This window comes from Hesperophylax consimilis, chromosome 21 (assembly GCF_061612785.1).
Source record: "Hesperophylax consimilis isolate HC1 chromosome 21, BYU_Hcon_1.0, whole genome shotgun sequence".
Classification (NCBI taxonomy): domain Eukaryota; kingdom Metazoa; phylum Arthropoda; class Insecta; order Trichoptera; family Limnephilidae; genus Hesperophylax; species Hesperophylax consimilis.
The window spans coordinates 6,840,716-6,854,565 of record NC_142856.1 but is presented as its reverse complement, the minus strand read 5'-3'; the positions used below and the strand labels follow the sequence as shown (position 1 = coordinate 6,854,565).

The 13,850-nt window shown below is 32.8% G+C and overlaps 1 protein-coding gene across 2 annotated transcripts in view; it reads right to left on the bottom strand.

Moving 5' to 3' along the window:
- Positions 1-13,587, bottom strand: part of LOC149413557 (uncharacterized) — a 34,465-nt gene extending 20,878 nt beyond the window's left edge. For both annotated transcript variants that reach the window (XR_016304221.1, XM_089644769.1), the window contains exons 1-3: positions 13,356-13,587; positions 2,243-2,359; positions 529-639 (exon numbers count right to left, since the gene is read on the bottom strand). Coding sequence is in view for 1 of the 2 variants with exons in the window: in XM_089644769.1 (XP_089500895.1) it covers positions 529-639; positions 2,243-2,359; positions 13,356-13,514 (387 nt within the window). In the remaining variant the exon portion in view is untranslated. The remainder of the gene's footprint in view (positions 1-528; positions 640-2,242; positions 2,360-13,355) is intronic.
- Positions 13,588-13,850: the final 263 nt, after the last annotated feature.

The window sequence follows — 13,850 nt, the reverse complement described above, 5'->3', positions numbered from 1 at the left end:
AAACTAATTATTAAGTAGGTAGGTATTTAAGTACCTACTTACAAATCTTATGATTTCAGAGGAGATATTGATTTATTAAACAAGAGTAAACTGTTCACAGAACTACTTTACTAGTAGTGATAATAATAACTAGCAATTAGAAACCCGCTATGTAGGTTTTTTGTTACTAAGCCCTGCGGGCGGCTAGTAGTTTGGTCACAAACTTCACGGTCGAAAATGGATTTGCATACGGTGCGGCGTCAGAAATGTATACAAAGTTGGTTTCTTAAGTTTCAACTCCATATTATCTTTATATCTTTTGCATTTTGCAGTAATAATAATGAATTATTGAGTAGTGTTATAATGAATAGTGTAAACTCCATATTATCTTTATATCTTTTGCATTTTGCAGTAATAATAATGAATAGTGTAATATTGAGTAGTGTAATAATGAATAGTGTAATATTGAATAGTGTAATATTGAATAGTGTAATATTGAATAGTGTAATAATGAATAGTGTAATATTGAATAGTGAATAGTATACTCACTCCGTCAGTGTTGTCGATGAAGGAATCGTTCTCATCATAGCCAGCCCCAATGTCGGCATAGTCGTCTTGCTTGCAGCGACCCTTGGAACTACCATAAGTGCTGGTTCCTCCCTGCAACATCATCGAATAGGTACATTCCGTTCACATTCCGACAATAGAGCAAAAGGGAAATATGGCATGAAACATGCTGACTGTTGGCGAGCTACGACCAAACTGGACCGACTATCAAACCAGCAGAGATAAAGAAAGTTATGCTTTTGGTGAATGGGTAGAAACAAAGGCGGGGCGCCGTTGTGCGTAGATGTGATTTGCAATAGTATGGGTGAATGATGTGGCGACTTTTAGCTAATCCCACCTCCCTTGCTTCTATTACACACAGTTATTAAGAGGAAGCTATAAGCCAAAAATGTGTAAAAAATAATAAATATATCGTCACAAATATTCGTAATAGGCATTAAAATCGCTTGACAAATGGCGTCTGAAACGCTCGATTTCAAGCGCAAAAGTGGGTTTTATTTATTTTGTAAACAATTTTATAAGAAAGCAAAAAATCTAATCAAAGGGAAACTGTCACAGATAATCTAAGTTAAAATATTGTATTTTTTAATTCGTTTCTTTTATGCATTCATATATCTATATTGAAAAATATATTTTTTCAAAGTAGTTTCCAGTTATATTCTTTATTGAGTAATTCAAAATTTTATTTGTATTCTACTCAACAGAAACGATAGGAAAACCTTCAATTTATCTAAAGCATATTTTTTGGTATTGATAATGTAAACCAATTCGTTATAAAGATTAATCTAAAATAATGATTTAGCATTAAGCTTCGCCTTAAGTAAGATAAAACTGATTGCACAGACACAGGCCCAAACATACAAATCTAACGGTTTATCTCTTCAGTGGAAATAACTACATAAGTAACCATCATGGCGTTTCTCCGAAGGGGTAGGCAGAGAGGATGGACAGCCAAACAACTCGATCTTGGCACACACTCCTTACTTCATTCACATTCTCTTCTGTTATTCCGACTCTTGAAATGTCTTCCTTGAGCATACCCTACTTCTTCTACCCTTCGCATTCACGTCATATATTCTGTTTACACTCCTTTCTTAGCTCATCCGCTCTACATGCCCAAATCATATAAGCATCCATTTTCTAATCATACTCATTACACTTACATCAGCCATTCGTTCTTTGTGAATCTCCACATTTCTCACACGATCATACATGGATTTACACACATACGCCTCAGGAATCTAATTTTCACAGCATTCAGTCTACTTTCGTCCTTCTTCTGCCAGTTCCATGCCTCACTGGCATATACCAGGGTAAGTACCAGCACTCTATTGTGGACTGCTAGCTTCGCTTCTTTCGACAATTTTTTGTTAGCGCCAACCACGTTCAATCCTCCATTAATGGAGTTTTCTGCAATTACCCTCCTTTCAATATCTCTATCAGCCTTTCCATCTCTCATACATATACTTCCCAAATACCAAAACTTATCTACCTACTCCAAGTATTCATCATTCTCCGTATATAATTAAACATATTGATTTCTCTTCAGTGGAAATAACCCATACCAAATATATATAATTAAACATATTGATTTCTCTTCAGTGGAAATAACCCACACAAAATATATATAATTAAACAACGATTTCTCTGGCAAGACACGATTATGTGTCACAAGGTAGGTGCGTTTTATACTTACATATTTCTGTTCAAACTGCTTGGCGATTTTCTCAACGTCCTCATCATTGTCCGAGAATGGATCCCTTAGACCGTTGGGGGCTCCAGCCTTCTTCTCCTTCTCCGCTCTTCTGCGGCCCTGGTAACATTAAACCGTAATTGAGCACAAATGAGGAAAAACGACCTGTGAAAAGGACCTTCAGGTCTACATGCCTTAGCTATCACCCCACAAATGATATGTAATATTACTGTAATTAATTCACTGTCAAGTTATATTTGTAAAATAATTAATTAAATAATACCGCTCTGTCCGCGTTTGAAAAATCTATAAAGTAAAGGACCGGCAATTCGTCGCTGAAAATCTCGCAAGACTGTTTAAATTCACCACCCACAACACGACTGCCAATGTGAAAATTTTGAAGCGCTAACATTTATTTATATATTTAACGCCCGGAGGGCTTTTACATGGTTGGTTGTATATTTTTAATTTGACATTTATTTACTTTGAAACATAAAAAATAAGAATAAAATTACATTTGATAAAAGCTATGCAACAAGTCATACAAACACAAGAAACAAAAACAGAAAATTACAGCTATTTGTAGGTTTACATGATGTATTTAGGAGTATTGTTGAAATAAATGTTTTAAATGATCAACAAAACTTGCCAAGTTGGTATTGAATATGTCAACATCACCCAAGTAATGATTTCCCATGATGTGAAGTCGTTGTATCGGAGAGTGGGCAATGTAGTTTTTTTTTTTTTTTTTTTTTTTTTTTATAGTGAATATCTCACAAGAGTCCCAACTGCTCCCGTCTGGAGCCAGTGAGACTATGGCATCCCCAATTGGGGGATGTTGTGAGGCTGAAGGTAAGTGGGGAAGGGAAAGAGGAAGGTGAGGAAGTACCTGGCTATTCAGATCTAGTCACTAAACACGGCTAAAGCCATTTGGAGCAACGTTTCAATTCTGAATGGTGGTCTTACACCAGGGCGATACTGGTAGTATCTTCCACTCTGGAACGTGCCGCAAATATACTATATATTATTTTAATTAATTAATTGTGAAATAACACAAATTAATCAAATAAAATTTATTTGCGCACGCCGGGTTCGAACCCGCGACCTTCGGAATGGCAGTCCAATGCGTTACCACTGGACTATGCCGGCCGTCAAATTACGTCAGGTTACGCTTATGTGTGCTGCTGTAGAATATTGTATTTTGTCGTGTTGTTACTGTGGGTGTATGTATGTTTATAAGTTGCAGGAGTTCACAAGTCGAATTTAGAGTTAAGTATTTTGAATAAGAACGTTAAATCGTTTATTTTACGTCTATCTTCTAATGTATGTATTTTTAGAGTATTTAATAAGAAATTGTATTTTAAGTCTTCGACAGGGATATTTTAATTTAAAATTTATAAAACGTAGAATTTTTTTTTGTATTCGCTCAATGTTGTTAATGTGAATTTAGTAAGATGGAGACCAAACTACTGAGTTATATTCAATTAGACTTCTTACTAGAGATACATATAATAGTTTAATGGCTTGTAAAGAATTAAAGTTTTTAGTTGTTCTTAATACGAAGCCTAGTGTTTTCATACCTTTGTTCACAATTTGATGGATATGATTGTAAAACAACATTGTAAAACAGTGTGATAGAAGTGATGCAAGATACACTTGCCCTCAAGGTGCTTCGCGTATGCGTCGAAAATGCACAGGATGAGTTATATATTTGCACTGCACTAATGATTTGCCGTTATGACTATAAATTTAAAAAAATATAGTAAAAGCCTTAGGGGCGTTAAATAATAAATAAATCTCTCTCGCTCATGTCACTGTTTCGGCGGTAAAACCAAGTTTTTTGCACATCGGAATATGAACGACTCATTTGTCCTTTCACCCGTGTCCTCAATTTTTTAAACCATAGCTATTTTTTTTTTTTTTTTTTTTTTGTAATTATTTTTTATTTTTAATAATATGTTTACATGGTACATAATTAATTTTACATCTTGGGTTTTTTTACTACTCTTCCATTGAAAGCATTTGCTTGTGTATGGAAGGGGAGTGTACATAAATGTTGTTGTTAGTTAGTACTTAAATAATTCATTGTACATAAATGTATGTTTGCTGTAGTATTTTTTTTTGATAGTAGTGAAGGATAATATATTAATATAATAAATTTAAAAAAAGAAGTTATGGAAAACTAAGGATATTTGTGAAATTAATTAAGTGACAGTAGTTTTTTTTTCAGAATATTTTTAAAGTGTCTCTTGACAGAGAGCAGTATTCGGGTTTTATCATTAATGCTTCTGATTTCTTCTGGTAGACGATTGAAAAAGGTTCTTCCCTGGTAAGTATAGTGATGTTGTGCAAAAGACGTATTTAGTTTTGGGCATAGAAAAACATGTCTAAGTCGCGTTCTGTTTTCATTTAAAAATTGATATTTATCTTTTTCTTTTATAATTTGGATTAGTGAGTTTTTAATATATAGGTCTTTAAATGTAGGTACTTGAAATTCTTCAAACAGGCGTTCTGTTGGGTAGTCAAAGGGTTTTTTTAATATAATTTTAATAATTGTTCTTTGTATAATTTCAATTGGAAGAAGGTTACATTTATACGCGGATCCCCAACTAATAATAGCGTATTGTAAAGTGGATTGAACTAAGGCATAGTAAATTATATATAGATTTTTTATCGACAGAAAGTTTCTAATTCTTAGAAATATATATATTAATTTTCTAATTTTGTTTACTACTTGACATATTTGTTCCTTCCATTTCAGATTTTTATCAATAATTACTCCTAGATATTTAATTTTATTTGTTGTTTTTAGTACTGTACAGTTTGATTTGCAATAGTTTTGGCTGTGAATTTTAGTATTATTATGTATGACAATATTAAAATTTTTAGGAGTATCATTTGTATGGATTGCAAATGGAATTACAAATGTCTTTTCATTATTAAGTGACAGTAAATTAGTGTCGAAAAAATTCTTGAGCGTGTTGATGTCTTCTGTGGCCTTTAACTCTACTTTTTCCCAAGTCTTATCACTTATTATTAATACTGTATCATCAGCGTATGACGTAATTTGACCATGTAAAGGTTGAAAAAAAATATCGTTTACATATATAGTAAATAGAATTGGTCCAAGCACTGTACCTTGGGGGATTCCAAAGCTTGTAATCTCTTGATCACTATTAACACGATTGATTTTTACTACTTGAGGACGGTTTTTTAAGTAGTCGGTGATCCATTTAATCGCGTTGCCTTTTATGCCGATATTATTCAATTTTTTTAATAGCATCTCATGGGATATGCTATCGAATGCCTTTCTAAGGTCAATAAATATACCCGCACATTTTTTACTTTTATCTAATGATTCGTAAATGTATGAAGTTACGTTAGCAATAGCATCTTGTGTGCTGAGAGATTTTATAAAGCCAAACTGGTTTTTGTGTAATATTTTATTAATATCTAGAAAATTTACCAATTGTTTTTTTACTATTTTTTCAAAGATCTTTCCTATATTAGAAATAAGACATATTGGGCGATAATTCGTTGCTTGATGTGGATCTCCAGATTTGTAAATAGGTGAGATTATTGTGGTTTTGTAGTTCATTGGAAAAATTCCAGTTGTTAAACTTAAGTTTATTAAATGAGTGATAGGTTTTATTAAGTGAGGTTTCATAGTTTTTAACATGTGTGTTGTAATAGAATCAAAGCCGGGAGACGAACCTCCTTTCATATTTTCTATTATTTTCGAAATTTCACATTCTGTTGTTGTTTCAAACATTGAAAGTATATTACGTTTCTGTATATTTTTATTTTTATGGTTTTCTTGGTTTGAAGGCTTGTGAATATTTTTCGCAAGATTTTTCCCAACATTTGCAAAGAAAGAATTAAATATGTTTGCACATTGTTTAGGCTGTATATTGGCATCTATAATTTTTTTATCATGTTCAATGTACTTAATGTTTTGTGTTTTTTTTTGTATTTTCTATGGCGAAATTAACAGTTTTCCACATTTGTTTATGGTTATTTTCTGAAGATGATATTTTATTTTTAAAATACTCTTCTTTACTTTTTTTAATATAAGATGTTAATTTATTTTTATATTTTTTATAGAAAATATATGCTTTTTCATCTTGGGGATTTTTTAAAGTTATTTTGTAAAGTTTTTCTTTATTTCTGATAGATATAATAAGTCCTTTGGTAATCCAAGGCTTTAAACATCTTAATTTTGATTTTATGTGTGTTGTTATCTCAGTTGTCGAATTTTTAATGTGTTGTGACATAATATTTTCGAAGTTAGTCGAACAAATTTCAGTATCATCACTGTTTAAAACATTATTCCAATCTTCCTTTTTTAATTTTTCAGAGAGAATAGTCATATCTATTGTTGATTTTTTGGTTATTAAATTATGTTTTTTATGTTTAATATTATTATTATACAGAAGTAAGCATGAGTGATGATCAGTTATGTTAGTTTTCCAAACAATTGATTTTATTTTGTGAAGATCTTTAATGTTTACATTTGTCCAAATGTGGTCTAAACAAGATGGAGTATGTTCTTTTATTTCCCTAGTATTTTTATTTATGCAAGATATAAAATTTTGTTCAGTCATACAATTGATGTATTCATTTTTGTTATTATTTTCTATTTTTTCATTAATATTAACGTTGAAATCTCCTACGACGAAGCAAAGCTTATTTTTTAATTTTAATAATATGTTTTTGAGGTCATTTATAAACGTAATAATACTCGAGCCATGCGTTCTATAGATAGCTATTAGATAGTATATTGATTTGCCGAGTTTGAAATGTACTTCGATGCAGTTTACTAAATGTATTGGGTGTTCTATTATGTTAACAATACTAAATTTATTGCTTGCAAATATTATTATTCCCGAATTTTTATTGATGTCTACTTTGGTAGAAATATAGTTGTACTCAGGTAAGTGATAAGACGGTGATTCAGCGTTCGTAAATGTTTCGGATAACACTATAAAGTCCGGTTTTTTAATTAAATTATTTATTTTTAGAATTAATTCATCTAAATTTTTTTGAGCGCTACGGATGTTTATGTGCATAATAATTATATCATTGAAGTTTTTAGAAATAATTTTGTTACACGAATCGGTACATATACATTCGTATTCTTGAATTTTAATATTTAACTCTAATTCGTTACTTAAGAAATCATCCATTTAATGCATTTTCGGTTGTATTTTACAAAATTATTTTTAAGATTTTTATTCAATGTCGTAGTTAATTCTTTCTTTGGCTAATTTAAGCATGTAAGATCGGAACTTACATGTTTCGCTGTTTGTTCGGTGGTCTACTTCATTCATTTTACTGTTCAAGGAGTTTATTTCTTTCTTCTTGTTAGCTGAGTTGCAGTTAGCGCATTTGGGTGGCAGTTCCAGGGATTTACACTCGGAGATGGGATGATCTTCTGAACAGTGCTTGCATGTTGGTTTATTCATTCTATTGTAGCATTTTTGTGCTGTGTGTCCAAATCTTTGACAGTGAAAACATTGGGTAAGAGGACTGCAGTCTTCTACATAGATTCTCATGAATCCTAGATGAATTTTTTTTTTATTAATAAGATGTAGTCTCATTTCGGGATTTGTTTGTAGTATTAAGTTTTTGCTGTTAGTTTTTTTGTTTGTAATGATGGCCTTAACTTGTAATATTTCTTTGTCTTGGTATTTTTCACATATCATTTTGATGTCGTTGTTTTGTTCAATGATGTCTTCTAAGAATTCTTTTTCGGTATAGTCTTTGTCAAGACCTTTGAATATTACGCATGGATCCGTTTTCAGAAGTACCTCCGCTATTATGGTTTTGTCGACTTCATTTATCTTATCTTTTAATTTTTTTGCGTCTTCATATTCGTATTAATCTATTGTTCGCCAGCGTACCATCAAAGATACTATTAAAAAATAATTTTCTCCAAACATAACTAGCTATTCTGGGGAAACTACTTTCACATTATCCGGAAAGAAGGTACAATTTACATAAACATAATTTTGCATAAAAACAAGTAAGTTATTAAGAAAATAGAGCTGGCACACGGTAAAAATTATATGTTGACGATCAAGAATTTAATAGAGTTAGTAGCTATTAGGAATTAATTATCATAGAATCATAGCATTTAAAGTCAATTAAGAAATATTATTATAAAAAAATTTATATAAAATCTCATATAGTATCAATATGTAATAAACATAAAATAAAGTGATAAACAGTAAATAAACATTTTAAGCTTTGAGTTGATAAGGATCACGACAGTTAAGACCATTTGACAAATTAAAAATAATCCCGAGATTATTGCAAATAAAAACAAAGCTTGAAGTCAAACGTTCTTATCAGATTTATCAACCTAACCTAACATTCAAATTAACGAGAATATATTCATACACTACATCATCACCAGTTATAGGTAAAATGATCGTAAACAAAATTGTATACAAAATGATCATAGGCAAATAATAGTGTCTGTGTATAAGTAAAAAGATTTGATACAATTTACGAGTAATCATTTAATTTACTTGTAGATAATAATAATAATATCTTTATTTAAGAAAGTTTACACATTACAACTATACATACATATTATGGTGTACAATGATTTGTAACTTTTATATTTAAGGTTATAAAATTAACAGAATAATACAAACATAATATTGTGAAGGTAAAAAGAAAATAAAAGTACAGTTGAGGTTTCTCAAATACCGCCTCACTAGGCTAGCCTGTGTTGAGGCAGAATTTTTCGTGTTAGTTCCTAATACCTTTGAACATACCTATACTTGTATTAAAATGTATTCGCTCAATAATGTGGTGACTTCAATAACTGCGAATTTGGGTGAATGCACCGGTGAAGGCCATTCTTATTTTTGATCCAAATTTTGGTGGTAGTAGGAGATTTTCAAATATTGTCAAGTTATTCGTAACCCGGGAATGTTTGTCTTTCTCTTAAAAAAAAAAAAAAAAAACTTTAATTTAAATTCAGTGATTTTAACTTAAAATCATTACTTAAATTTTCAGAACAATCTCAGGCGAAATTACGTAATGATATTTTACGGACATACGCAATACGTACTACAACTATGTAATAACGAAAAATATCCTTAACTGTATCTTATTGAACTATGTATGTCTTAATAAGTAAATAAATACTCTTCTATTATTTTGACTCTTGACATGGCCCGACTCGAGTATCTGATTCACTTGATTGTGCTATGTCTTCCTTGGGAGTCCCCGACTTCTGCTACCATTTGCATTCGCATCATATATTCTCCTAACACTCCTTTCTTAGCTTATTCGCTCTACATGCCCAAACCATCAAGCAACAATGTTCTAAAATAATTATCTTCGTTCCTTTCTCCTCCTGTTCCACAATATTCCCCTATAGGGGATGCCATAGCCCCACAGGCTCTGATATATTCAAATTTGATGTGTTATCGAAATAAATAAAAATATGATAATGTATAATAACATTCAATTATAGAATAATTATTCTCCTTTTAATCCCAACCTCATCCCCCATTTCTAATTTACTTGAAGTGATTTTAGACATGTGCGGTGACCAGATCTGAATAGTGGGAATACCCTATGGGGAAAATGATATAGTCCGACAAGCTCCAGGCAATGAATCCATTGCGTTTTATTGATATTTAAAAAAAAAAATATGATAATGCAAATTTTATCATCCACTTCATACATCTTATAATCTATTAAATAAATAATTATTATAAAATCTAATTAGCAGGTGATATAATGAATTATTTTTTATTATTTGCTGTGTTCGATTTGATGCCACCATTGTCGACTGACGACCTCATATTCAATAATAGACATTGCGGGGTCAATCACCCCAGCATTGCCTTTACTTGCAAACATATCGTAATGGAACTGTACAGTTAGAAAATTGTACATAGTTAGTTCAACGAAGACTGAATAAATAATATACAGAAAAGACTTCAAAGTTATCGTAAAGTTGTGTCTAGGATAAATAAATTGGCACCCGCTGAGAATAATGAACAACTACAAACAATATCTCATTAATTATTAGATATTCGAGTACCTACATACCGACACCTTATAAAAGAGAAAAGGGTGAATTACGAAAAGTAAATGCACATGTTAAATCAGTGATTAAAATGAAAACTGTATGTAAAAATAGCATTCTGACCACAGAGTATAAAGTTGTATGTGATATTGTAATTTGAATTGAATGCGCAGAAGGCCTTGCGCAACTTCACTCTCCCGCCTTATTGCATGAGAATATCCCGACCCCGTGGAATAAAAAGGTTTCACCTGACAAAGCAATGCGATACAATAATGTGCACTAGAGAAGGTTACTTTAAAGTTCGTTATCCCATAACATTGCTCTGTCGGATGGAACCTTGTGATTTTCTAAGGGGTCGATCCAAATAAATACAATGGATAGTAGGCCGCGAAATTGAAGACGCGAAAAAGTGCGATCCTTGCGGCACGGATGAGAACTACAAAGATAACAGCGTAGTATTTTATTGTTTTCTATGGACGGTACGTTAGTTTCGATCCGCTCTGATAGATGGCACTATTTAAAATAACAGCTTATTCTACATGTAACACTCGAGCGCGAAAATGAAGATGCGAGAGAAATGCGATCCTTGCGAAACAGATGAGAACTACAAAAATAATATTTGAGACTTTTTTGTATTTCTATGAACGGTTCGTTAGTTTCGATCCGCTCTGATATAAAAAAAACACTTTTATGCACGAGAATTGCACTAGTTACTAACTTTGAATTCAGAAAAATAATTACGATATACATGACAAGTAAACGAAGGCACTTCGCAAAAAAAAAAAAAAAATTGTATGATACGATTTGCGATGGTTGCGAATGTTGCTGTCTTTTTATACGGTCGATATAAAACGTTAATAATCATTATTTCATTATCTATCGGCAAGTGTTTTAAATAAGTTTGATAAAAAATACTATAGATATATAAATCGTTTCGTTACGAATCAACAAATAAGTGCGCCTAATAAAGCTGATGTGTTCGTTTTTTATAAATGAAAGTAAACGTTTTGCATTTTTTTTTATATTATTGAAAATTAATGATTTGGGTGTTTTATTAGGGGCAGTCTACATCAATGGGGGCAGTCAAACATTGCGTGCATTCCCCAAAATAAATTTAAAAGGGACATTTTCAAAATCCGCAAAAAACGTTTTGACAGATGCATCCTAAAATTATACAAAAGAAACCAAAAACAACAATATAACAGTATTTCAGATGTTAGCATCTGTCCCATTTATGTATCAAAAGTATAAACATAACTATACGGTACAAAGACGTAACCAAATATGAATAGTCATGTTCTTTCCACCTTCTGCTAGACTTCCACATCTCCCATGTACCTTCAGATTTACAAAATACCACAAATGGAGATGTCAGATGCCATAATCCCACTGGCTCCTGGCACCTGGCACACTAGTGCGATATTCACGTAAAAAACCGTTTCAAAGTTTGTAAAGACACAAAATAATAAAGATATGACAAAAGCGAAACGTTATTCAATAAAAAAAACGTCTATAAATTCGTCAAAGAAAAAGAACCGCGAAACAAAACGTTCTTCATTCAAATTTAAAAAAAAAAGAAGAAAAGTCTTCAATTATTTCGTCAGAGAAAAAGTACCGCGCGAAACAAAAGCGTGCGATTTACATAATAATGTATTTACGATGGCCGCGATACAGAACAAAACATTATTTATGCAGAGCGAAAATAAAAAACCCGCCCCGCCCGCTTACCCATCTCTCAATCCACAAGTGTACGCGTATTCAGATCATACGCGAAACGCGGCGACAAAATGAAGAAAGTGTGTCTGAAATCGTCCACTGATCTTATGTCCAGCTCAAATCTCGAAACAATCCCCTCCTGCATCACGAAACAACGGCTTAAGTGCAGTTATCCTCAAAACAACACCGCGTACCTACTTAAATTATCATAATCACGGCGGAGCTATTTTTAATTGCTCTCAAAAATAAGTCTCGTAATGGCAATCATACAAAAAGGCATAATTTTTGCAAGCCTTTTGTAATGCAAGCCACAATAACCAAAGTGCAGCGGTCTGTCAGTAATATGTTAAAATAAACAACATAAATCATGGCTAAGCTATTTTTAATTAGTCAACCGGATAAATCTATATCTAATTTTGGTGTAAAAATTAGGGCGATACATTATTAGTGTAATAATTTATTATTGAAAACGGTTCGTTATGTATTGCACATGTCTGCTAAGTACACCACGCATACGTATAAGAGTACATCACGTGACATCTGTCATCGCAATGTTAAATTGTAATATCAATCAAGTAATTAAATACATTATAATGTCGGTTCTAATGTCAATAGTAGCTGATCAGAATGCAATGTTACAGTAATGCTAGGCTCGAAGTTGCATGACACTTTCAACGGGCATTATGTAGGTATATACATTCTGCATACAGCTGGTACAACAATGCCGACATTGTATATAAGTACAAGATCGGTTTAGTAGTAAATAAGAAAAATAGATAATGATTATTACGATAATGCAAAAGAATACCAGAAGGGCTTGCGGGAATAGTGCTACGTGCGGCCGAAGACCATTGGTAATATTTATAAGGGACGGGGTTAGCCTAGGTCGCGGAGTTGTCCGAACTCTAAGCAAATAAGATCGATCTCGCCATAAAAGGGAATGTCGAGACACGTCCATTAATCTCCAATCAAGTCGGGAACGTCTCGGGAGAACTTGAGAAGCTGTCGATCGACTGATGAGAGCCCATAGTCGCACCTGTCAAGCGGCCGACACCTCCCCGTAACGCGAAAACTGAATTCATCCGCTGCAAACATGGCGACCGCACACTATAATCCTTCCACCACCTAATTATCGTCAAATAAAATTCCTCCGTACGGTGACAAGCCCTAAAATCGAAATTCGCCGAAGGGCTGCCAGCCCAATGTTGAGGATTCTAAATTTCAGCTAGGCAGTCACAATTTTCAAACGGCGACGCTGACAATAGCACGAATAACTTCGAACATTATTAGAGAATGAAAAATTCACTCCTCTTGCACAAATCGTGACCATTTTCTGTGATAACTTACCTCTTCAGCTCTGACTAGTTCCTTGTAGTTGAATTCGGGGCATTCTTTCTCGTTAGACTCGAACAGATCCAACGCAATTCTGATGGTTTTTGTCACTTTTTGTTTTGTCTTCTTCGAGCCATCCACTGTTATTAGATTAGCACGTTTTTGATCAGACATTATACACAATTTTTGCCGGCAAATATGATTTTGACACACAACAACACACTCCACATTTTCAAACCGTCCAGCACATTTCTTCCATATTGAAATTTATTGTTTGGGTTGCGCGCGCATCGCGAAAAGAGACTTCATTACATAATAGAATCTGCTATTCACAGATGGCAGCAGCCGGTAATAGTTCTCTATTCTGTTCCTGACCAGCTGGGTACCGTTTAGTAATCTGCAATCTGCATTGGTGCCCACGCTTACACAGCTTCTTTACTGATTGCGCAATTAGTTTTCTATAATTCCGAAAGATGTCATTACTTTCGATGTACGATTTTACGAAGTAGG